The 24,699-nt window shown below is 37.7% G+C and overlaps 1 protein-coding gene across 1 annotated transcript in view; it reads left to right on the plus strand.

The window, feature by feature from the left end:
• The window catches only part of LOC135770743 (uncharacterized), a 200,271-nt gene that overhangs the window by 168,492 nt on the left and 7,080 nt on the right, over positions 1–24,699 (plus strand). The window contains exons 11-14 of the mRNA XM_073815543.1: positions 17,411–17,848; positions 19,938–20,393; positions 20,970–21,380; positions 23,083–23,499. Of these exons, the coding sequence (XP_073671644.1) occupies positions 17,411–17,848; positions 19,938–20,393; positions 20,970–21,380; positions 23,083–23,499 (1,722 nt within the window). The remainder of the gene's footprint in view (positions 1–17,410; positions 17,849–19,937; positions 20,394–20,969; positions 21,381–23,082; positions 23,500–24,699) is intronic.

Consider the following 24,699-nt stretch of genomic DNA (forward strand, 5'->3'; position numbering starts at 1 on the left):
CAGATACAAAAATAAATTACACTGAACTTTTAACATCTGTGTGCAGCTACACATCTTTCCCCTGTGAGGAGAGAAACCTTCATGGTTTTCAGTTTCATCCGGTTCAATCTGGTTTCCTGCTGGATCTGTACTCGCATCTGAAGGACTATGAGAGCCAAACAGGCAGCAGTGTCCTACCAGCATTACAGTCAATTTATCAGTCATCTCCTGCTGTCTGGACCATAAACCTCTCAAAGAGAAAGACCTCCATCCTCCTAGAAGTGCTGAAACTCCAAACAGAGAAGAAACCAGTAGAGCTGATAGACTGGACAGATGATGAGAGTGAAGTGAGAGGATTCATTCAGTGTCTGCCATACATCTCACTGCTGAGGTAAGAGCTGTACAGGAAAATCACACTCTGCGTTGTATTTCTCTGATGATTAGTATGGCTGGAATAAATGTTTTGAGATCATTGCACGTTCGTGTGTCGCAAGAAAAGGCCATACATATTGATAGCAGATACATTGATCAGCAATGCTGTGATTGGCCGGTTGTTTCAATGGTCAAAAAAGCACGCCCAAGTTTTTTAACCAGTGCAGAGCAAGAACTATTAATGGAAGTTTTAGAATTATTGTGAACTTTTATGACCCTGCTGTATACCCAGCTAGAGCTATTAAAAGGGAAAGTTCACTTTAAAATGAAAATTCTGTCATCATTTACTCATTCTCATGTTGTTATAAACCTGAATTTCTTTTTTCTGATGAACACAAAAGAAGATATTTTGATAAATGATGGTAAACACACAGCAGTAAGTGACCATAGTCTTACATAGTAGGAATAAAAAAATATGATTTAATTTAATGGGTACCATAAACTGTGTGCTTACCATCATTTATCAAAATATTTTCTTATTCATTTATCACAATACTTCCAAAATATTTTTTTCCTACTATGGATGTCAATGGTCACTTACTGCTGTGTGTTTACCATCATTTCTCAAAATATATTTTTTTGTGTTCATACAGGTTTAGAACAACATGAGGATGAGTAAATGATGACAGAATTTTCATTTTAAAGTGAACTATCCCTTTAATCTATCTTTTTTTAATTATGTGTTGAATTTAAAAAGCTCTTCATATTAATTGTGCATCTTCCACAGATTGCACTTATAAAAATGGGGAAGACGTGACACAGCAACAGACTTTTAGCATCATTCCGCTTAAAAAGTGCAATCTTATCTTGTTTATATAAAATAGGCTTGCTTAGTTTAAGCTTACGGACCTGTAGCTTTGAGAGCAACTCCAGGATAAGCGTCAAATAAACCAAGATCAAGACAAATCCTTAACCCTCTGGGGTCCGAACATTTTGGGACACTGTCAGAGGTTCTGACATGCTCTTACATTTGGTCTTTTTCAGTTTTTTTAAAGCATAATAATGGCAAGTGTCTCATACCACTGTGTTCAGCACAAACTGGGCTAAAATATTATATGAGCAACATGTATGTACATGTTTGTATTTTTGAGAGAAAAATGTTTATGCATGGTTTTTAAAAAAGTAAAAATTTTAAGTCACTGATATAAGTCCACAAAACCCATACTAAACATGTTTTAACAAGACTTTCCTAAACAGAATCTAGTAGTCTAGAGTTTTTTCTTTAAAATGATGTGAAAGTCATCCTGCCTACTCATTCACATAAACCAATATATTGATTTAGAAATTGTAAGACACTTTTTGTTTAGAGGGGCCGTATGCGAGAAGGATTGATTGACAATTAGCAAACAAAGCCTCGCATAATGAGCTGCATAATGAGGCAGGAGGGAACTACAGTAAAGAATGTGAGGACAAATGTATACATGTTTGTTTGAGGTTTATTAAGAAGTTAACAATATAATCAAAATAGAAATGAAGGTCAGTAGGACATTTTCAGTTTATTTGGAAACACACCCTATTCAAAAACTTAACTTGTATAAGAAACTGATAAACAACAGAGCTGTAAACTTCATGTGGCTGATGTTACCATATAACTTTATGTCCAAAAAGTGTGAATATGTTTTTCCACTTCATAGTTTTGTACTGATGAGAGGGATGCAGACCTGTAAGAGAGTTATAAACAGCTGTTAGCATAAATTGTACACAGAAATACCCTTACATACATAACTGATGGGTAAATGATAGCACTACATTCAGATAAACTATCATAAACTAAATTAGTATCTCAGATAAACATCTGCAATGATTAGTTATATAAAAAGCTGTTTTCAGATGACTGTTTTCAGATGCCCTTCCCCTTATCGTCTAGATTTTGTTTTAAACGCGTTTCTGTAAGCAGGTATGAACTTTAAAAACACATTGCATATGGCGTCCATGTGTGCAAGCTCGTGTCTCCGTGTAAACAACGCGGAGCTCATAATAAAACGGCGTCGCGTGTAAAGCGCAATGTATGGAATGCGTTGCATGTAAACAATATCATATTACAGCAGATCCCCCAGTGCAGCATTACTCAAAGTTGCCATGAAGGATAAGAAAGTGAATAACTGTGTCTAACACTGTACAGCATGTAACAATGAAATCCGCCATTACGTGATCACGCGCGAACTAGTTTGTAAATAAGCATGTAAACATGGAATCATATTACAGCACACACTTAAAAGATACAGCAGTGCAGCATTACTCAAAGTTGCCATGAAGGATACGAAAGTGAATAACTGTGTCTAACACTGTACAGCATGTAACAATGAAATCCGCCATTACGTGATCACGCGCACTCGTTTGTAAACAATGCGAAAGTTTTTCAATCCGAAGCGTGCAGTCTGCTGACCCTGCTGAAAAAACCAGCATGGACCAGCATGGGAATTATGCTGGTTTAGCTGGTGGTCACCAACATACCAGCACCAAAACACAACATATGCTGGTATGACCAGCATGGGATGCTGGTGCTAATGCTGGTTTAGCCAGTGCTAATGCTGGTTTAGCCAGTGCTAATGCTGGTGCTAATGCTGGTTTAGCCAGTGCTAATGCTGGTTTGGTGCTGGTTTAGCTGGTGCTAATGTTGGTGCTGATGCTGGTTTGATGCTGGTTTAGCTAGACCCAGAAGTGTTTAGCAACTACAGGCCGATTTCCATCATTCCATTTCTCTCCAAGGTGATGGAAAAAGTAGTTGCTGCTCAGCTTCTAAATCATCTAAAACAAAACCACCTTTTTGAAAAATTTCAGTCTGGCTTTCGTGCCGGCCACAGTACAGAGACTGCACTATTCAGAGTCACAAACGACCTGCTGATGGCTGCGGACGACGGCTTTCCATCTATTCTTGTACTGCTGGACTTGACTGCAGCATTTGACACTGTAGACCACAACATGCTCCTTTACCGCCTAAACTCTGTGATCGGTCTCTGACTCTGCCCTTGAGTGGTTCTCTTCATACCTCACAGGGAGAACAGAGTATGTCGCCCTGGGAAAGGCGAAATCTCTGCCCCACAATGTCACCTGTGGCGTCCCCCAAGGCTCTGTGCCCAGCCCCACCCTGTTTATTCTTTACATACTCCCCCTTGGTCATATCATAAACCGACATGGCATTTCCTTCCACTGTTATGCCGATGATACCCAATTATACATCAGGATAAATAAAACATCCCCCACTGCCGCCACAACATCAACAACATCCACTCTGATAACCTGCCTGGAGGAGATAGAGGCTTGGATGAGTCAAAATTTTCTTCAGCTTAACAGCTCGAAAACTGAAGCCATCTTAGTCGGCACTCCACACCAAGTGCGACTATCAGGCATAAACAGCATCACTTTCTCTGGACAAAACATCCGACTTCAAACATCTGTTACTAACCTTGGTGTTAAAATGGACCCCCATTTGTCATTTGATTCACACATCAAGCATCTATACAAGACTTCCTTTTTCCATTTTAGGAATATTGCCAAACTACGCCCTATTCTCAATCTCTCTGATGCTGAAAAACTTGTCCATGCCTTTATCTCCTCCAGGCTGGATTACTGCAATGCACTGCTCATTGGGATCTCTGGAAAAAACTTTCAAAAGTTGCAGTACATCCAGAACAGTGCCGCCAGGATCCTGATAAGGGTGCGGAAGCACGAACATATCACCCCCATTTTCAAATCACTCCACTGGCTTCCTGTGTCTCAGAGGATTGACTACAAAATCTCCCTCCTTACCCACCAATGCATTTATGGTGAAGCCCCCCCCTACCTCAAAGAACTACTTACCTTGCAGACCTCAACTCGTGCCCTCCGATCTGGTACAGCGTTTCGACTGAAACAGCCCAAGACAAAGCTTTGTACTATGGGAGATTGGGCCTTTTGTTCAGTAGCTCCTAGGCTATGGAATGCTCTCCCCGACCACCTGAGGACACCACAGTCTGTGGATGTTTTTAAACGTGGTCTCAAAACTCACCTCTTTAATAGAACTTTTAACTGACTCGCTATGTCCTTCTTGTTTTATTGTCTCTTTTTATCGTGTAGCACTTTGAGATTTTTCTAAATATAAAGTGCATTATAAATTAAATTTATTATTATTAGTATTATTAGCTGGTGTTCAATAGAAAACCAGCACCAAAACACAACATATGTTGGTCTTGCTGGTATGCTGTTTTTTTCAGCAGGGGAGGTTGCTTGTGTAGGCTGAACTGCACAAGCCATAACATATTACATGATAGCAAATATAAATGAAGACAAATGACTTACAGTTTCTTCAGGAATATATCCTCCTCCAGTGCGTCTTCCATTGTTCTTCTTCTTAGTTAACGTTAAAGATAAACGCTTTTCTTCCTCAATGTCCAGACATAAATGAAGATATGCCTCACGTGTGTGTATAAAGTTTATAATCCAAACATGCGGTAAAGTCTTTAAATCTGATCAAACTTTACGCTTTGTTTATTATTGTTGGAACTGCTCGTCTCTTCATTACCATGTCAACAGCCTGAGGGCGTGACCGCATTAGAGATAATGAGCTCAGCCAGGAAAAATGGTACTCTCTTTACTTCAATGCAGATTATATAAACAGGTAATATTTGTTTTCGATTATATTTAGCTTGTTTAAAAGTAGACATTTCAGGCTTTCTTTGGATATGTGTATCATGTTTGTGTGACTTGGAGTTTCAACTGATTTTTGTAACGTGATTTGAGAGACAGCTGGCGGAGACAGAAATGTCTAAATGCGCACCCTGTTTATTTTCTTTATTTGACAAAAACACAAAGATCTCTTGTTATTGTGAATGTACACTAATTAAAGAGGACCCTTCAGAGTTTCAAATGATGTCAAACACGTAAGTGATTATTAATGATGGAGTATTTTAAATTGATTCTGCTATGATAAGGAGAAAACACGTCAAAACGCGTCCCCGTGTTTTTGGACCCAGGGGGTTAACAATCAAATCCAGCTTACTGAGTTAGCAACGTATGAAGAACGAGTCCCTGAGCTAAATTTTAACACTTCACAGGTACAGTTGTCAAAATGCAGTCTTATCCATACAATTACCAGCCACTTTATTCTGTACATTAATTCTGCTTTAATTCTATAAGCCAATGATTTAACAATGTGCTGAAGTGGAGAATCATTACCTGGGCAGGATGTTTTCACTTCTCTCCTGTGTTTATTTCAGTTATGTTAGGGATAAAGTCTGTTTATCAGACTTGGACAAAAGATTCTCAATCATAGCTGTGATGATGTTAACTACATTTTTTTTCTTTATGTAGGAATGCTGAGCGGTGTATCCCATCAGTGTGTAAAGTGTTTGGTCCTAAAGTGAATAAAGATGAGGTGACTCCTCTGCTTCAGGCTCTGGGGTTTACGGTCACTCTGAGTGAAAAATTACCCAGCAGCACCTGCAGATGTGTGGGGAGAGTGTTGAGTCTCTCATCCTCAAAACTAAACCTGACTCTAAAGCCACAAGCAATCTCTATCAGAGGTGTTAGACGACTCTTCAGACACATCACACACCTACAGAAACTCGGGTATGAGATACATTCAGTGTAATATCTCTGTGATTAATAAAACATCATGAAATATCTCTTGTAATTATTGCAATAATGATGGACAAATCATCTGCCATTACCCCCATAATTAAACAGCTTGCATAACTTCTTGGTTGGACTGCTAGACACCTAACTGTCTTTACAGTTTGTGGGCTCTATTTTAACGATCTAAACGAATTCTCTAAAGCGCACAGTGCAACGTCTAAATGGGCGTGTCCGAATCCACTTTTGCTAATTTAACGAGGGGAAAAATGGTTTGTGCGCCAAGTGCATGGTCGAAAAGGGTTGGTCCTTCTTTTTTAATGAGTAATGGGAGTATTTTGGGCGTAATGTGCAATAAACCAATAAGAGTCTCAGCTCTCATCCCTTTAAAAGCAAGTTGCGCTGGTGCTATGTCTAATATCTATTTAGATGACGGACTTTGTAAACCGAAAAACTAAGCGGAGGAAGAAGATCCCCAGTTTAGGATTAATGTTAAATAATTGTGTTGTTTTATTGAAATTGTTATTTTTTTATTAAAACCTTTAAAACACGTTTTCTTTTAGTCATGGAAGTAAAAAAGCAGGCTTTTAATTGCTTTAAATGTATGGCTATCCAATATCATCAAAAAATTATTTACAAGTATGTAAGAAAAGGTTTGTACTGTAAAAATACTTTATTTGTAACAAACAGGAGAAAAATAATTTACAAACGGCGATCTGCACATTTCAGCACTTGGACAGCATCAGTTTTTTTTTAAGCATTACTTAAAAATGTTTCTCATCTCACCATATCCACAGAGTCATCATATACAATAAATCCGTGAGGTAGCATTTAAAAAAACATTTAAAAACAGATGCATTTGTTTAAAGCAAAGCATTTATTTACTTATTAGCAGCTCTTTGGCCAACATCTCATAATTAGTCCTCATTTATGTCCAAGAGACTGAATAATAATCTTTTACATTCAATCCTTTAATCTTTCATATTTAAAAGCATTTTTATGCTGCTGCCATTCATGTTTGTGATAAGCAAACCCGCGTTGTCGTCCTGTATGTCCCGTTTATAGGTGCATATTACTAATGCGCTCTTTAAATAACAAAAAAACATATTGCGCCATTGACTTTAGACTTTAGACCAGGTTTTTGTTGGTCAGTGGCGTAGTCTATTTTAGTTGCCTCAAAATAGAAACGCGCCAACAATGCGCCTGAACACACCTCGTTTTCAGACCAGAACGCCCATGGGCGCAAAAGGGGGCGCAAATGCACTTGCTATTTAAACAACATGGCGCTAAACGTGAAAATGATAATTGCGCTGCATTGCGCCGGGTGTAAGATAGAGCCCTGAAACGTAATGTCTTAATGTTATACACTCTTCTTTTAGGTAATATGATTTAACAGTGGTGAATACAGCATACAGCAGTGATTAAATCTCTGACTTTGTCTTTAACAGTCTTGAAGACAGAATGGTGATGATGATGATCAAAGCACTGAGATCATGTAATGGTCGTTCTTCACTGATCATAGAGGAACTTTCAGTGATCACAAAAGACTCAAAACAAAATCACTGTAGGATTGTGAGCAGCTTAACTTCTCTCCTGAGACGACTGTCTGTTCAACGTCTGGATCTTACTGAATGTAAAATAGATGCTGTGTCTGTCACTGCCATGTTGTGTCTTCAGGAACTCCAGACTATCAGGTCTGTGTTCAGCACAGTTTATTGACTCATTTGTGTTGAGTAAATCAAATTATTTCACAGTCTGGTTGTGTCTGTGTGTTCAGGTTGTCTAAAGAGACTCTTCAGCAGCTGGTTTCAGTTGTGTATGAAGCACAGGATGATGAACTGACGCGGTGCTTTTTAAAGAAGGCATCTGTCGATCTGAGTTCATGCTCACTGACCTGGGAAGTGATTCAGTATCTGCTACAACATCAAACTTTAGATTTGGACTTTAGGAAAAGCAAAATCTCTTGTGAAAACATCAGAGAACTTCTGCCTTGGTTAAGCAGAATCCAGTTAAAAAGGTAATCAATTTGGTAATTGCCCTTTAGCATTAGCATTTTTTATGAATTCCCTCTTAGATTTTAATAGGATTTTACAATGACTGTTTCAAACTGTTATGTGGTTTAAAAACAACTTGCTAAGAGGTTCACATCTTTTTGATTTAGAATCATTATGTAGCACATTTTGGCATTTTTAGGCATACAGACAGTTTCATAGTTCATGTTTGAGTAAATACTGTATGATAATATCTGATGTATAACCAAATATTAGCTAACAATCTTTAGACATACATGGCCAGACATGTGTATATGAAACAAAAACATTTTAAAAATAATAATAATAAAAATAATAATAATAAAATATGTAATAGGACATTTCCAAGTCGAGAAAACGGAAATTTTTAGAGGTAAAAAAATAAAATGATAAATTTGTCACTGAGCATCTTCAAGAACGTTCTATAGAGGAGACCAAAAGCACCACAAAACATCAGAACGTCAATGCAGATTATAAGTTCGTTTTTCCAAATGTTAAAGGGCAACAATGATCCGATTCACGTTTTTACAATTCCTTTGGTGTGTAAGTGTGTATTAGCAGTGTTGGGGAAAGTTACTTTTAAAAGTAATGCATTACAATACTAAGTTACTCCCCAAAAAGTTACTTAGTTACTTTCCATGGAAAGTAATACTAATGGTGCATTTACACCAGCCATGATAGAGGCGGCAAAATGCGCTATTGGCGCGTAGTTGGAACCTTGAACATTTGAGTTCACTCGCCTCATTCGCGCGTGAAATTCTAGTCATTCGACCCATTCACACGGAAATTTGCGTCAATGAAGGGGCTTCTGTGACTCCGCTATGACTCCGCCACTCGCTTCCTGTAATCACGTCACTACTTCAGCAAGGTCCTGATTGGTTAACACGACATGGAAATCCGCAGAAGTTTAGATTTTTCAACTCAATTCGCGCCACGCTTACCGTGTGTACCGCGCCGCAGGATGCCTAATCGCGTCTTTGCATTGACTTAACATGTAAATCACTCACTTCCTTGGCTGAGGCTTGATCTCTTTCAGGCCCTGCAGGTGTTTTTTATGACTGAGAAGTTCTGCATTCGGAAATATTTTATTCCCATCTTGTTCTGCATTAAAAATCACATTTTTATTTTTTAGGAGTTTTTCAGCCCCTAGGAAGTCAGCTGACATTGGCTTATCTTGGATCCTTCATCTATACGTTACACTATTACTCCGCTCACTAGTAAAGTTTATTCTTAGCAGCTGTACTTTGCTACTTTTGTTATCCCCTGAATTTTCTGTGCTTTCTCCTGCTTTTATTAATGTAAAGCTGCTTAGAAACAAATAAAAAAGTGTGAAAACCGCTATATAAATAAAATTGAATTGAATTTAACTTTCTTGGTCAAGATAAAGGCAGGTATACATGTGAAGGTCTTTCTATTAATCTTTCGAACAATCCATCATTGAACTCAACACAATACCAAAACACATAAATAACCAAACCAATGTCTGCCCTACATTTAAAACATAATTTAGAGGAATAGACAATATTTTATGATTGCGATCTGGGGTTAGATAAGTCCAGTGAATAGATTTGATAATAAATGTGATTTTTATTGCAGAACAAAATGGGAATCGGTCATTTGTGTTGGCCAATTAATTGCCATGAATAAACATCTGTATTGCTTGAGTAAAAATCATTGCAATCATTTGTCTATTAAGAATGTGCAGTTTACATTTTTTATTTCGCTCTGTTTATTTATTGCAGGGATGTGCAACTTCGGTCCTGGAGGGCCGGTGTCCTGCAGAGTTTAGCTCCAACTTGCCTCAGCACACCTGCCTAAAAGTTTCTAGTATGCCTAGTAAGACCTTAATTGGCCGCTTCAGGTGTGTTTAATTATGGTTGGAACTAAACTCTGCAGGACACCGGCCTTCCAGGACCGAAGTTGCCCATCCCTGATTTATTGAGTGCCTGCATGAATTATTCAGTAGATGTTAAGAAGTGATTTTATTCTCCGTAGGTTGACCCCCAGTTTCATTTTGTCGATCATTATGGAGATTTATGAGAGTCGCTCTCCTCAGTTTGTGTCCGGTCTGTTGAGTTCAGCTGAGAATGACATCAACCTGAAGAACAAAGTGTTGAATTCAGATCAGTGTTCAGCTCTGTGCTTCACTCTCCAGCACTGTAACACTGTCAAACTCAATCTGTTCTGGACCTCCATACCAGAGGAGGAGCTAAAGAGACTTCTGCCCTTACTCAACAGAGTCACACAACTCAGGTTTACACCTCTGACATCATACAAAATATTATAGTGTAGTGTGTATCTGTGTGTTAACAGTGTTTGTGTGTCTCAGTGTTGACAGACAGCTGTTACTGAAGCTGCTTCATTGCTGCAGTTCATCTGATGACCAACAGGAGGCAGCAAATCTTCTGCTCTCAGCTCTTCAGTACAGACTGGATTTCTCCTCCTGCTCAATTCTGGACCTCACAGTCACAGAGAACCATTTGAACCTGACGATAAAAGACTGTAGCGTAATCGCATCTGTGATTCAGAAATCTCAAAGTGTTGTGAAGTTGGTTTTAGAGGACTGTAAGGTCTCTGATTCAGCCCTAAAACAATTTCTGCCAATTCTGTCTCAGGTTCAGCTCAGGTAAAGCTGTGACTTAAACACAGGTCACTTTTATCATAATGTGTGCAATTGATCAGTGTATTAATGTTAATCGAACATTTAATCCTAAAATTCAAATGCGTGATGAACTGATAAGTATTTTTTTCTTTATCTCTCTCAGTTGTAAAGCTCTTCTGCTGCAATTTATAGCTTGTATTATTGAAGATGCAGAGAAAGGATCTTTGAGGTGGGTTCAGGCTCTTTGTCAAGCTTTAGGAGGTGAGGTGGACCTCAGTCACACTCAGATGGATCAGAGATCTTGTGAACAGCTGTCAGTGTTTCTGGAATATTCTGATGGATTGACAGAACTGGACCTCAGTCACTGCAGACTCACTGATCAATACATGAATCCACTCTTACCACACCTGCACAAGACTCAAACTCTAGAGTGAGTTAAACATCACAAATATAAACACACAAGATTAAATAATCACATTTACTCAGTGTTAAATCTCTTTATTTTAATGTTTTCATCTCATTGTTTCTTTCAGTCTGAGTCACAACAATATTACTGATGAACTAGCAAAGAAAATACACAGCGTTGTTTCCACTCACGACAATATTCAGACAGTACGGTAAGTGCGTGTGTATGTTTTGGGTTTGTTGTATCAGTGTAGATTTTGTTAATAAGGGTTGTATTTTGTCTTTGCAGACTCTTTGGAAACAAAATCCGAGACAAAAAGCAGTTTACCAGAAACGAGCGATTTGAAATCTGGTAAAGACACCGGAGTGTAACTCGACTTGCCATCAATGAAAATGAACATTTAAACTTTTACCTCTGCACGAAACCTGTATGAATTATTCAATGAATATTAAAGATGCAATCAGCAACTGTGTTTTGGTTAAAATGAAACAGTGTTATTAATGGTCTCCTTATCTTAATCAAATTCATAATGGATTTTTTAAATTATTTATCATTTGAGTTGGCGTCCTTTTCCGTCAGCCTATTTAAAGATGTGTAAAGTAACCTGATATTTTATCTTTCAAACGTAGATGGGGATTTAAAGACATATTTTATATTTTAAATGACAGAAATGAACTTCTGAATTTCTACAAAGCCAAAAAATATTTCCTTAAAGGAATAGTCTACTCATTTTCAATATTAAAATATGTTATTACCTTAACTAAGAAGAGTTGATACATCCCTCTATCTTCTTAGTGCGTGCACGTAAGCGCTGGAGCGCGCTGCGACACTTCGATAGCATTTAGCTTAGCCCCATTCATTCAATGGTACCACTCAGAGATAAAGTTAGAAGTGACCAAACACATCAACGTTTTTCCTATTTAAGACGAGTAGTTATACGAGCAAGTTTGGTAGTACAAAATAAAACGTAGCGCTTTTCTAAGCGGATTTAATAGAGGAACTATATTGTATGGCGGAACAGCACTTTTGGGAGTACTTTGACTCGCCTGAAAAATCCGCTCCCCTTCTCCCTCTCATAATGGGAGAGGGAGGGTGTTACTGCGCCGAGTCGAAGTACTCCCAAAAGTGCTGTTCCGCCATACAATATAGTTCCTCTTTTAAATCCGCTTAGAAAAGCGCTACGTTTTATTTTGTACCACCAAACTTGCTCGTATAACTACTCGTCTTAAATAGGAAAAACGTTGATGTGTTTGGTCACTTCTAACTTTATCTCTGAGTGGTACCATTGAATGAATGGGGCTAAGCTAAATGCTATCGAAGTGTCGCAGCGCGCTCCAGCGCTTACGCGCACGCACACAGATGATAGAGGGATGTATCAACTCTTCTTAGTTAAGGTAATAACATATTTTAATATTGAAAATGAGTAGACTTTTCCTTTAAGTATGAAATCAATGTATGTAATAATAGCTTTGAAATAAAATGAACATTTCACATAAATCCATGTGTGTGTTGTTTTTCAGACATTTTGAAAATGAGGAAATTTTGATCACACTAATGCAATTTCTGGTAAACATCCTGGGAAAAGGGTCATGAGAAATAAAAAATGACAAGGACAATCAACTGTAAATAAATATAAAATAAACCCTAAACCAGGAAAAGTACTACGATTGAACAACACGCAATACCATAAAGTCAATACACAGAATAAGAAAAACAGTGTAAAATTAAACAGTAACAATAAGGGGTAGTTTCGTGGACAGGCATTATCTTAAACCAGGACTAGGCCTTAGTTTAATTAGGAAATATAACTAGTTTTAACAAGCATGCCTTACTAAAAACATTACTGACGTGCATTTTGAGGAAAAACAAAGGGCACTGATGTATTTTAAGATATGTCAGTGCAGGTTGTTTTCAGATTGGTCAGTTCTTACATTTATTTTAGTCTAGGACTAGTCTAATCCCTGTCCAGGAAACTGCCCCTATAAATCATATTATGAGACTGTGCAGACTTAAAAAAAAGAGCCAATGTTGTATTTAAACCAACAATGCTTATTGGACCATGTGCCATTGTAGTGAGTAAATATCAAAAGTGGTGGACAAAGTGTCAAATGCCAAATCGGCGTCGTGCTGCGTTTCATCTGCAGCTCATTGATGCTTGGGACATTTTGCGCATTATTCACAGTAGAGACTTGTTAACACTTAAGTGATTTTAAATAATTTAAACGCAAAAGGTGCTAAAGTGAGCAATTTTCTGTACGCACAGACGCACATGCGCTTGAATGTGTCCGGTCCAACTCCAATCAAACTTAATTATCCCGCCCTTCAAAGATAAGAACTCTTGATGTATAAACTTGATAGAGAGTTGCACTACTGTGTCTCATACTGTAGTCCTTTAAAATACATTTGGCGAATAAAGCACTAAAAACAATGTAATTTTCACTTTATGTGGAGCTACTGTTTATGCTGCATCTTCTTCCCGAAGCGCCGTTTGGAATTTGTCCTCGGTCTATTTGTGTGCACGTGTTTAAGTGGACTCAACAAATACATGTCAGAATTACAGTTATCAGGCGCGGAGCTATGGGTTGGCCCGCAGCTGGCCCGCCCAATCAGAAATGTAAAAAATACTACTCTGTATAGTTAGACATGAATACTACTACTTTATGTGGTGTATTTTATCTATTGCATGTTATGTTAAAAACAGTAAAATTATAAGTAAGCCTGATAACTAAAAACTATTATAAAGCAGTTGAATGTTGCGTTACATTATGGTTAATGAGAAAAATATTCCCGAGCAGCTTTCGCTATTGGATTTGCTTTTCGTTTTAGCCTCTCTATTTAGCTTTTCCGTGACTCTTTGGGTCCTCATCTGAGATCTATAAATCTGCGCATGACGTACAATCAGAGCCAATCAGCGAGCTTGTTACATCCTCCTGGCCATAGCTAATTTGCATTTCTCATTTGACCATTTGCAAGGACCCAAAGAGTCACGGAAAAGCTAAATAGAGAGGCTAAAATGAAAAGCAAATCCAATAGCGAAAAGAATAAGGAGAATCATTGGGAAAATGAAAACAGAAAAGTTAAACGGAAATGCCCTTTTAAATGCCTAATTTAAACCTGTATTTGTAATTCAATTTATAAATCCAGTTATTTATTTCTCTTTTTAAATCGCTTTTTGAAATACATTTTGAAATTCCATTATTTAATTAAGAATTTATAAATGCAATTTAAAATGATGAACTTATTGAGTATTTTATGTTGTTTTTATAAATTGTTATATTAATTTGAACTATTTATTAATGGATTAATATTTCATTTCTACGTTATTTTTATAATCTCACTTTTTATTGCCTAATAAAATCTTACATAAATGATTTTTTTTATAACTTTGTCTATTTATTTATAGATTAATTAATGAATTTTTAAACAAATCTATTAATTGCTATTTTTATTGTCCAGGTAGTTATTAAATATTGAAGTTCTTTATTACATTTTGCATGACTCTTGTTGTCCTCCATACTCCTCTGTTTTTGCTCCATGACGATGTACAAATAAGAATTGAGGGCACCCGTGTCCGAATTCACTCACTTGTTTCCATTCACTCAGTCAAGTGGACTATGTTATATGTAGCAATGTAGGGAGTGAATGTGTTTGAGGCTATTTCATACACGAGCTAGCCGAAGAGCTTCTTCACCGACAGAGAAAACGTTAAAAATGCTTAAAATCGGCTTTACTTTATGGATTTAGTTTTGAGGATCATTTACTAGACGACACAAGAAAAACTACATTGTGATGCGGTGCTACGCAACAAGCCACAAAACGAAAGCAAAAGTATAATGTTGAGGTAAATAATGCGACGAGTTTCAAGTAGGCTATCCAAGTCCAATACAGCGTGGATCAAGAACAGGTAGGTAAACGTTATGTTATGGCTCGGTAAAGTTATGACTAGTCGTGTTTACTTTTAATTATGTTGTCGGTATTTATGTCAAAACAGTGGATAGTATGTATATGTTAGACCAGGTTTTTTAAAAACCTTATGATGGCACGGCAGAGATGAGCCTTTGACGATAGACCCCTTTACTAACATAATATTTTGTATAAAGAAAACATGTAAGAAATAATGGAAAATGCTAGAAAGATTGTAATTGGGATATTACCTAAATATACCAAATTGTTTATACACTTAAATGATTGCCTAGTAGACTTCCAATTTTTTATTGAACCCTTCTGGGGAACTCCCTTAGATTCCCTGAGCCAGGTAGGAAAACCCCTGGTATAGACATATCTGCATTACTTTTCAAAGTTGCTATTGTATTTATACTTAACTGATCTATTATCACCTATTATGTGCAATTACATCTTGAATATTGTTTTTATGTGTGCATGTGTTTGTGATTTACCCCTGAAGACTTTAGGATTTAGGTTAAGTGTGTTAACTGTTAAGTGTGGATATGGACACACAAGACTCAGAAGAGGACTCGGGGAAGATGGAGCGTGAACAGTAAGATTATTTCATTTTTAATAGAAGGTGGTTTTAAATCTTTCTTATGGGGAATAAAAAATTTTATATCTGTAATGAGGCAGGTTGTTGTTAATAGTTTTCCTGACTTAGTAACCTTTTTTACACCTTCATTAATCATAAAATCATATAAAGTTTCTCTTCAATGGCAGTGTATTGATATAATAAATACAATTTATACAACTTGACACCGTTTTTCCATAGTATTTGTTGTCAACAATACACCACCTTGGAATTATAAGATTCTATTTTACATTTTTGTCAAAATTGAGTTATTCACATATATGATTTATAGCTTTATTAAGGAAAAGAAATCACCCATGATATAACATGGTAAAAAGACATTTGATAGACATCTCCAAAGTTTACCTTCCAAAGGTTTACTGCTAATTACTCATCCTAAAATTCATGATTTCTACAGCACACTTTCAACCACACCGCTGACAGAGGATCATTACAGATGTTCAATGTGTACAGAGGTCTTTAAGAATCCAGTTTCTATTCCCTGTGGACACAGTTACTGCAAACACTGCATTGAGATCTACTGGAGCAAACCAACTCAAGCTGAATGTTACGCTTGTCCTCAGTGCAGAAAGAGGTTCAGAGATCGCCCTGTGTTATATGTGAACGTTGCTTTAGCTAAACTGATAGAAGAGCGGCCGTGGGCTGGGTTTAGTCCTGCTCTTCCTGATCACTGCTATGCTAGACCTAAAGATGTGGTATTTGGTCTTTTTATAATATTAAATATTATAAATGCCACCAGATTTGTATCTCACATTTCACACTTGTGTGAACTGTAGTCTAAATATAAAATATTTCACATTGTTTTATTCTTTGTTTAGCTCTGCAATATGTCATGTGACATGAAGACCACCAGAATATCCAGAGCAGTAAAAATAATTCAAGATGAAATGTCGACAGCAACAGTGACTAAACAAAAATCGGTAACTATGAAGCGTTTATAGGTCTTTGATCATCGAACACATTGAATTTATGAGAAAATGTTCAAGATATTTGAATTATTCTCTTTACCTTCGTAGACCTTGAAAGAAAGTGACGTACAGGGAAAACGTTTATGTAAAGGGTTCAAAGTTCAATGTAAAGGTAAATATCATGCTATGTTTTTTAACTGCATCATCTTTGCAGGACAATAAGGGTTTTTAAAATAATAATTGATTTTTAAAGAAAACATTTTGTTATCTGGTTTAAAACCAGACACAGAATATCAGCTCAGATATCCAGTTTGTGACAACAACTCAGACAGAATGGATTATTAACTTTAAAACATCTTTTATAGCCAGCCCAGGACGACCCTCTGTTATTAAACTGAACAGAAACACTATCAGACTAACCTGGTTAAAAGCTGAAGCAGATGAAGATTGTCCAGTTCTGCAGTATATGGTTGAGTATAGAGAAGTAGGACTGGAGGGCTGGTCATCAATAATAACACAAGGATCTGAGTGTGAATGTACTTTAACTGTACCTCACAGCACCTGCTATGGAGTCAGAGTATCTGCTGTCTATGAGGACATCACCAGCAAACCTAGTGAGGAAACATCTGTACCTGTGGATGGTGAGATAGATGTGAAATTATGAAATTGATAGTAACATTGTACTCATTGTACTACATTTGCTTTAATTATACACAATTTCCTCCTAGTGTGGACCATAAACCTCTCAGAGAGAAAGACCTCCATCCTCCTAGAAATGCTGAAACTCCAAACAGAGAAGAAACCAGTAGAGCTGATAGACTGGACAGATGATGAGAGTGAAGTGAGAGGATTCATCCAGTGTCTGCCATACATCTCACAACTGAGGTTTGTTTCATGTTTGTTGTACTTAAAATCTCTAATGCTTTAATTTATAACCATAATGAATTTTTTTTTCTTCCATAGTTTTTACTGCACTATTTTAACTCAAAAGAGAGACAAGTCAGCTATCAAGTTTCTGATTAATTTGTTCACTGCCGCATTAGAGTCTGGAGAAAATTACACTGAACTCTTAACATCTGTGTGCAGCTACAGATATTTTCCTCTTAACTGTTATGACGATGAGCTTCAGTTGAAACAATCAGATTTTTTGCTCGATTTGTGGTCACACGTAAAGGACTATATGTCCCAAACAGGCAGATCTATCCTTTCAGTATTTCAGTCAATTTACAGGCTAACTCCTGCACTCTGGACCATAAACCTCTCAGAGAGAAAGACCTCCACCCTACTCGAAGTGCTTAAACTCCAAAGAGTAATAAAACCAGTAGAGCTGATAGACTGGACAGATGATGAGAGTGAAGTGAGAGGATTCATTCAGTGTCTGCCATACATCTCACAACTGAGGTGGGAGATTATTTTATATCTTTTATATGAGGCATGCTTTTTATGTATTTACACGAAACCTGGTACTTGTCATGATCTGAGAGTACATGCCCAGCACTTACTGGTGACCAAATATAAAAACTGCTTTTCCAAACTTGCCTTTGTTTCCTTTGTTTGACTGCATCCTTGCTTGATATATTTTAACATTTAATCATGTTCTAATCCGACAGTTCCAGTCTTCATCTTAGCATTTTTCACTATTGTGTATTTAGGCTCAATGAAGTCTTATACATTTTTCAAAGATCAGTTTTTCTGTTGTGTAGAGTTTACCCGCTTTTGTCTCTTTTACAGTTTAACGACTCTGTGTAATACATCATAGTCATACAATAATACAAAAAGCTTTTATGAAAAAGTTCCCATTTAAAGACAAATTCTGAGTATACAGAATCAACATCTATTGACTTCCTTCATGCTATGCTGTATTTTCTAACAAAGTCATTTAATATTTTGTGCTTATTAAATTTTTTAAATGATCAATAATAAAAAGCTTAAATCACAGACTTCTACAATAACACTTGTTCTTGCCTCCTTTGTAATCACTAACAGAATCGTGTTTGCTCTCTGTTTAGATTTATTAAACCACCAAATGAATCATCTGAACTGTGGGAAAAAAGACATAAATTATTTATACTGGATTTATGTCTTCAAACTGCTGTCTGCCAGAAAGAGACCATAGAGACAACTGTGAAGACGCTGCTGTCATCATCTGTGAATTATCAGAAATGTGATTTTCTGCTGGATCTGTGCTCACATGTGAAGAACTATGAGAGTCAAACAGGCAGCAGTGTCCTACCAGCATTACAGTCAATTTATCAGTCATCTCCTGCAGTCTGGACCATAAACCTCTCAGAGAGAAAGACCTCCATCCTCCTAGAAGTGCTGAAACTCCAAACAGAGAAGAAACCAGTAAAGCTGAGCGACTGCACAGATGATGAGAGTGAAGTGAGAGGATTCATCCAGTGTCTGCCATACATCTCACAACTGAGGTAAGAGTCGTATGTAACAATACCGCATTAATTAAGTTAGATTTAGTTTATTTATGTTGCTTGCTCAGTAAATAATATAGATGCAGAATAACTAAGAAAGACTAAAACTTTACGGTAGAACCAACAATCTACATGCTGTATCATACAGATCATTTATTACATATGGAAAATTCAATTTTGGGGGGTGCATCTAAAAAAGCTGTTTTTGGTGTTTATTACTTTAAATGAAAATGAGCTGCATATCCCCACCCTGTTTATTACCTACGCCAATAAACGATAGCAGAAGCAAAATGACACAGATACATAGCACAGTGTCTGTTTTTTAATGTAATTAATATTTCATGCATCCAGAATGAAGAACGTTATAAAACAGGCAAAAATGAAGAAAAAAATTGCCTATAAAAGCAAGTAGCAGATGAATAGATGCTTAATTGATTATAAGGTGACATCCAAAATCAACTTGGCTCAAAAATCCAAGGGGGCACATGCCTCTCTGTTATAGGCATGACGCCCTTGGATACATATATGTAGAGTTCTGACAGCCCATTTGAGCAACACAGAGATGCAAATATTGTGATAACAAACAGCGGTAGCTTTAGGAGTGTTCTGGAACTGGAGAATATTAATATTTTAATAGGTAGACTGAGTAACTAAAGGCTTAAATAGTTTTAATTCATTTAAACCAGTAGTTCTCAAACTGGGGGCCGTGAGATGATTCCAGGGGGCCCCCAGTTTTATGACATTTTTTTAAAATACATGAATTTATCATGAATAAGCACTGATAGTGGCCGTGGGTGTGGGGCTTTGTTTGTGTGACATCACATTAACAAGAGAATCAAAGTGGCCTGTCTAATGAGACTATTATGGTTTAAAGGGGGTTAAAAAAGAGTGGGTGGATTTTGTAGGATTGTAGGATGGTTGTGTTCACACACTGCCAACAGACATTTATGTCTAAACACCCTGTAAAAGTGGATTTTGTATAATATGTGGCCTTTAATTCAGGTTTTATTCCATTTCATCCAGCTTTGGACATTAAAGTGATATTTTCATGTGTGTTTTTGCAGATTTGATCCTGTATACTGTAAGGGTATGTTTAAAAATTGCTTCCAATTCCTTATGGATCTCTTTATAGAAGCATCAGACTGTGAAGCAGATACAGGAATAAATTACACTGAACTATTAACATCTGTGTGTTGCCACAAATCTTTCCCCTGTGAGGAGAAAAATCTTCATGGTTTTCAGTTTAACGCTGTTCAATCAGATTTTCTGCTGGATCTGTCTTCACATGTGAAGGACTATGAGAGCCAAACAAACTGGAGACTCCTACCAGCATTACAGTCAATTTATCAGTCATCTCCTGCAGTCTGGATCATAAACCTCTCAGAGAGAAAGACCTCCATCCTCCTAGAAGTGCTGAAACTCCAAACAGAGAAGAAACCAGTAGAGCTGATAGACTGGACAGATGATGAGAGTGAAGTGAGAGGATTCATCCAGTGTCTGCCATACATCTCTGAAATAAGGTTTGAGTTAATACTGCTTTATTCTTGTAGTTTATATGCAGTGTTGTATTTGATCAGGTTTCTTTGTTGAAGGATTTAACATGTTGCTCACGATGCAGCATTATAACATTTAAGTGTTTTTTAGAACATAATAATCAGAAAATGCTTTATTTATTAGGCACATCAAGCAGTCCTTCAGTGTAACTTGAAAAACCTGACGTGGCCATCAGGTCAAAAAGTTTGCCCACCCTTGTTTGATAAATAACGACTGGAGTTTTGTGGGCCACTAAATTGAAATTAAATTTTACCCCACTTGTGACAGAATTGCTCATGCTGAATGTTAAACTAAATAAGTTAAATACAGTAAACTATGATAATATAAGTATAAAGCTCACAGAATCATTTAGAGTTAAGATATAAATCTTTTAAATTATTACATAAATATCATTGTCTTTCTGTCATATGTAAAAGCCTATTTTAATTTTTTCTCATAACTTTTTTGCTCTTTTAATTCTGCACACATTACAGACTACTGTACAATAACACTTCCTGTTTTGTTTGTCATCACTAACAAAATTTTGTTAACTTTTTGTTTAGATTTGTTGCAGAAACTAATAAATTATCTAAACTATGGGAAAAAAGAAAGAGATTATTTATTTTGAATTTGGGCTTGCAAGACGCTCTCTGTCATAAAGAGATCACAGAGACAACTGTGAAGATGCTGCTGTCATCTGTGAATTATGAGAAAAGGGATTTTCTGCTGGATCTGTGCTCACATGTGAAGGACTATGAGAGTCAAACAGGCAACAGTGTCCTACCAGCATTACAGTCAATTTATCAGTCATCTGCAGTCTGGATCATAAACCTCTCAGAGAGAAAGACCTCCATCCTCCTAGAAGTGCTGAAACTCCAAACAGAGAAGAAACCAGTAGAGCTGATAGACTGGACAGATGATGAGAGTGAAGTGAGAGGATTCATCCAGTGTCTGCCATACATCTCACAACTGAGGTAAGAGAGTTTAGTTTTCTTGTTAGTGTGTCATGTCTCCTTTTAATTGCCTGTAGTTTACGTTTCAGCAGAGTTTAATGGTCCTCACCAATTTTTTTATAAAAAAAATAAAAAAATTACAAACATTTATAAAAAGAACAAAGTTGCACATGAAGTAAGGGCTAAAATTAGCATTAGGTACAGAAATCAAACCAAATGAATCATAACACTGTCTTTATTGTATTAATTAAATATAATTATAATTTTTTAGAGCTACAGAAGTGATTTTCTCTTTGTCTTGGATTGTTTGGTTAACATTATTGACATGTTAATCAAAAACCTAAGCCATAAACAAATGTTTTTATTGGAAAAAGAATACTGTGGAGATCATTTTGTTTGTATGTGCCCTGTCAAGAACAGAAAGATTTTATGTTTGCTTGCTTTCTGAAATGCGTCTCTCCATGTGTGCACTTCTGAGTGCACTTAAACGCGCGCGCGCACACACAGACGGAGGACGAATTACAAACGGCGCAGCATAAAAGTGTTATGTTGTTTTTCTGTGCTCACAGTAGCATAACTCGCTCTAAAGTTTAAACATCAAGTGTTCTGATCTCTGAAGGGTATATTGAGAATCACCTCTGACTGGAGCTGGACCGGACACATTCAACCGCATGTGCGTCCAGAAAGCTGCTCACTTTAGCGCCTTTTTGCGGGTTAAATGGTTTGAAATCACTTGAAATGTTAACATTAGCAAGCCTTTGAAACACGTGAAATGATAAACGTTCCCTATTTAAATTTGCGTATTAATCCGCAAATCGCATGCGAGCCGAACCGTGGGTCGATCACGGATCAACTGCGATCTGTCACACCACTAGCTCCTGCTGCACAACTTAAACAAACTGTAAATAATCATGCAAACATACCATTATCTTGCTCTTTTTTCTCCTCGTCTGTGCTTTCTTCTTTCTCTTTTTGGCACCAGAGGGATAAATACTTTTTTGTTACATGGCTTATCATTTATTACAGTTATGCGCACTTGCACGCCGGCGCAAATTGTCAATGCACGCGAGGTGTCTATTGCGCATGACTCAAACGCTATCACTGCAGACACACAGCAGTTGTCTGCCAATCAGATTTTTTTGTCTTGAATTATTCATTTATTCATTCGTATTCATTCATTCATTCATTCAAACAATTGGGGGCCCCCCTGGTGGCCACGGGGCCCCAAGCAGCTGCTTAGTTTGCTCATGCCTCGGGCCGGCCCTGTTATTTAATGTAACTGATGTTGTTAAAAAAAAAACAGTGGAAGTCTATTGCGAGAGCCACCCTGACAGTTTCTGCAGTGCACACCTTCATGCACAGCTACAACATAAAGAGTATACACAAAAGAGATGCACGGGTCAGCTACATCTGCTATTAAAAATACATTTTATGAAAGCTACAATGATATTAGGTAAAATTAACAAAACTTGTAGTGATCTCCACAGTTAACGGTTTATAAAAAACATTTGAATAAAAGTTTTTGCTAGAACGTGTAGTGGTTTATAAGTTATAATTGTAGTGGATAAGTAGTACTTACATCAACAAAGGCGCATATCAATTAGTTTTGGCATAGAAAGACCCTTCAGATGTTCAAAAGCACATTACATACTATAATAGTAACACTGAATGTCTCTCTACTCTACTGTCATCACTAACAGAATCTTGTTCGCACTTTGTTTAGATTTGTTGAAAAACCTGATCTACTAGAATCATCTGAACTTTGGGAAAGAAGAAAGAGATTATTTATACTGGACTTGTGTCTGCAAGATGCTCTCTGTCAGAAAGAGATCACAGAAACAACTATAGGCATCCTACTGTCATCTGTGAATTATGAGAAATGTGATTTTCTGCTGAATCTGTACTCACGTGTGAAGAAATATGAGACTCAAAAAGGCAAAAGTCTCCTTCCAGCATTACAATCAATTTTTCAGTCATCTCCTGCAATCTGGACCATAAACCTCTCAAAGAGAAAGACCTCCATCCTCCTAGAAGTGCTGAAACTCCAAACAGAGAAGAAACCAGTAGAGCTGAGACACTGGCCAGATGATGAGATTGAAAAAGGATTCATCCAGTGTCTGCCATACATCTCACAACTGAGGTGAGGCTAATTTAGGTTAATTCACACAGTTCCAATACATTTCCACTTATGTATTTGGCAGACACTTTTATCCAATGCCTTTTTGTGCATGTTCTACTGGGTGTGGTTGGTACCTCTCTCCTAGCCTGGTCCAACCAGACTCTCGTACATTCATTTTATTTGTACAGAGAGTCTGGCCACGCTCCATTGCAAATCGTTACTTCCGTTAAGAAGGGTCCATTGTTGAAGTTTAAAACTATTGGATCTGCCCAGAGTCACTCAGGATCTGCCAAAGCCAATCGCTAACGTGTGGTCGTGACGTATATCATGCACCGAAACCGTCCGGAAACAACAAGTCAGAATAATCAGACAAACAAAATTTAGCAAACCTGGTTCTTGCTCCGGCTTTAACTTCTGTATATTCGGCAGTTTTGCAACAACGGACCGAATAGCTTTTCTCACGTCTTTCTCCGCTGCCATTACTGAACTACAACTCAAACTGACGCACGACCGCAACTTCATCGTTCTTAGCCACCCCCATCTGTTCGCTGATTGGTCCTGCAGATTTTTGCAGGAGAAAACGAAACTCTATAGAGAAATCCCAGACGTACTGCTGAAGCTAAATGAAAATTAAGCCGAAGCACGTAGGAGGGCGGAGCCAGGCTACCTCTCTCCCTCTTATGGGCACAATCCCAGAGGGTTTGGGTCGTTCCAATGCCGAAGTGACGCTCGATGAAGAATCATGTTTCTCATTGTGAGGATATGTCCATGGCAACGTTGTGGTTGCGTGTCTTGTTCTTCTAAGAGCAAGACTACCTCAGCTGCCTCCTCGACAGTGATGTCCACCATGGTGGTCCAGCAGCTCCACCTTTGGCTTAACCTTGCGTGAAGAAGCAGACGGAGGCAATTAAGCACATCTTGTAGTGCCAGGACCCTGCCGCAAAGTGTCCTCCGCCTGCTCCCCACCAAATTGTTCCTCCTGTGGCGGAGGCGACCCTGACTGCCCCTGCTGCGCTGGCTACCCCTAAACCGGAGCCACAGAGGTAGTCGAACCACAGGAGGCCATCTCAACCAACCCACTAAGAACCCCCCATCTTTAAAGCGGACCTAGGGAGATGAACCCAGGGAAGACAAGACTGCTGTTGTTGTCTTTCCTCACCCAGGGCAGGGTGGGGGCATTACATCAGGCTGCACTCCAGTGCAGGCCAGCAAATTGCCAAT

This window comes from Paramisgurnus dabryanus, chromosome 8 (assembly GCF_030506205.2).
Source record: "Paramisgurnus dabryanus chromosome 8, PD_genome_1.1, whole genome shotgun sequence".
NCBI classification, from domain to species: domain Eukaryota; kingdom Metazoa; phylum Chordata; class Actinopteri; order Cypriniformes; family Cobitidae; genus Paramisgurnus; species Paramisgurnus dabryanus.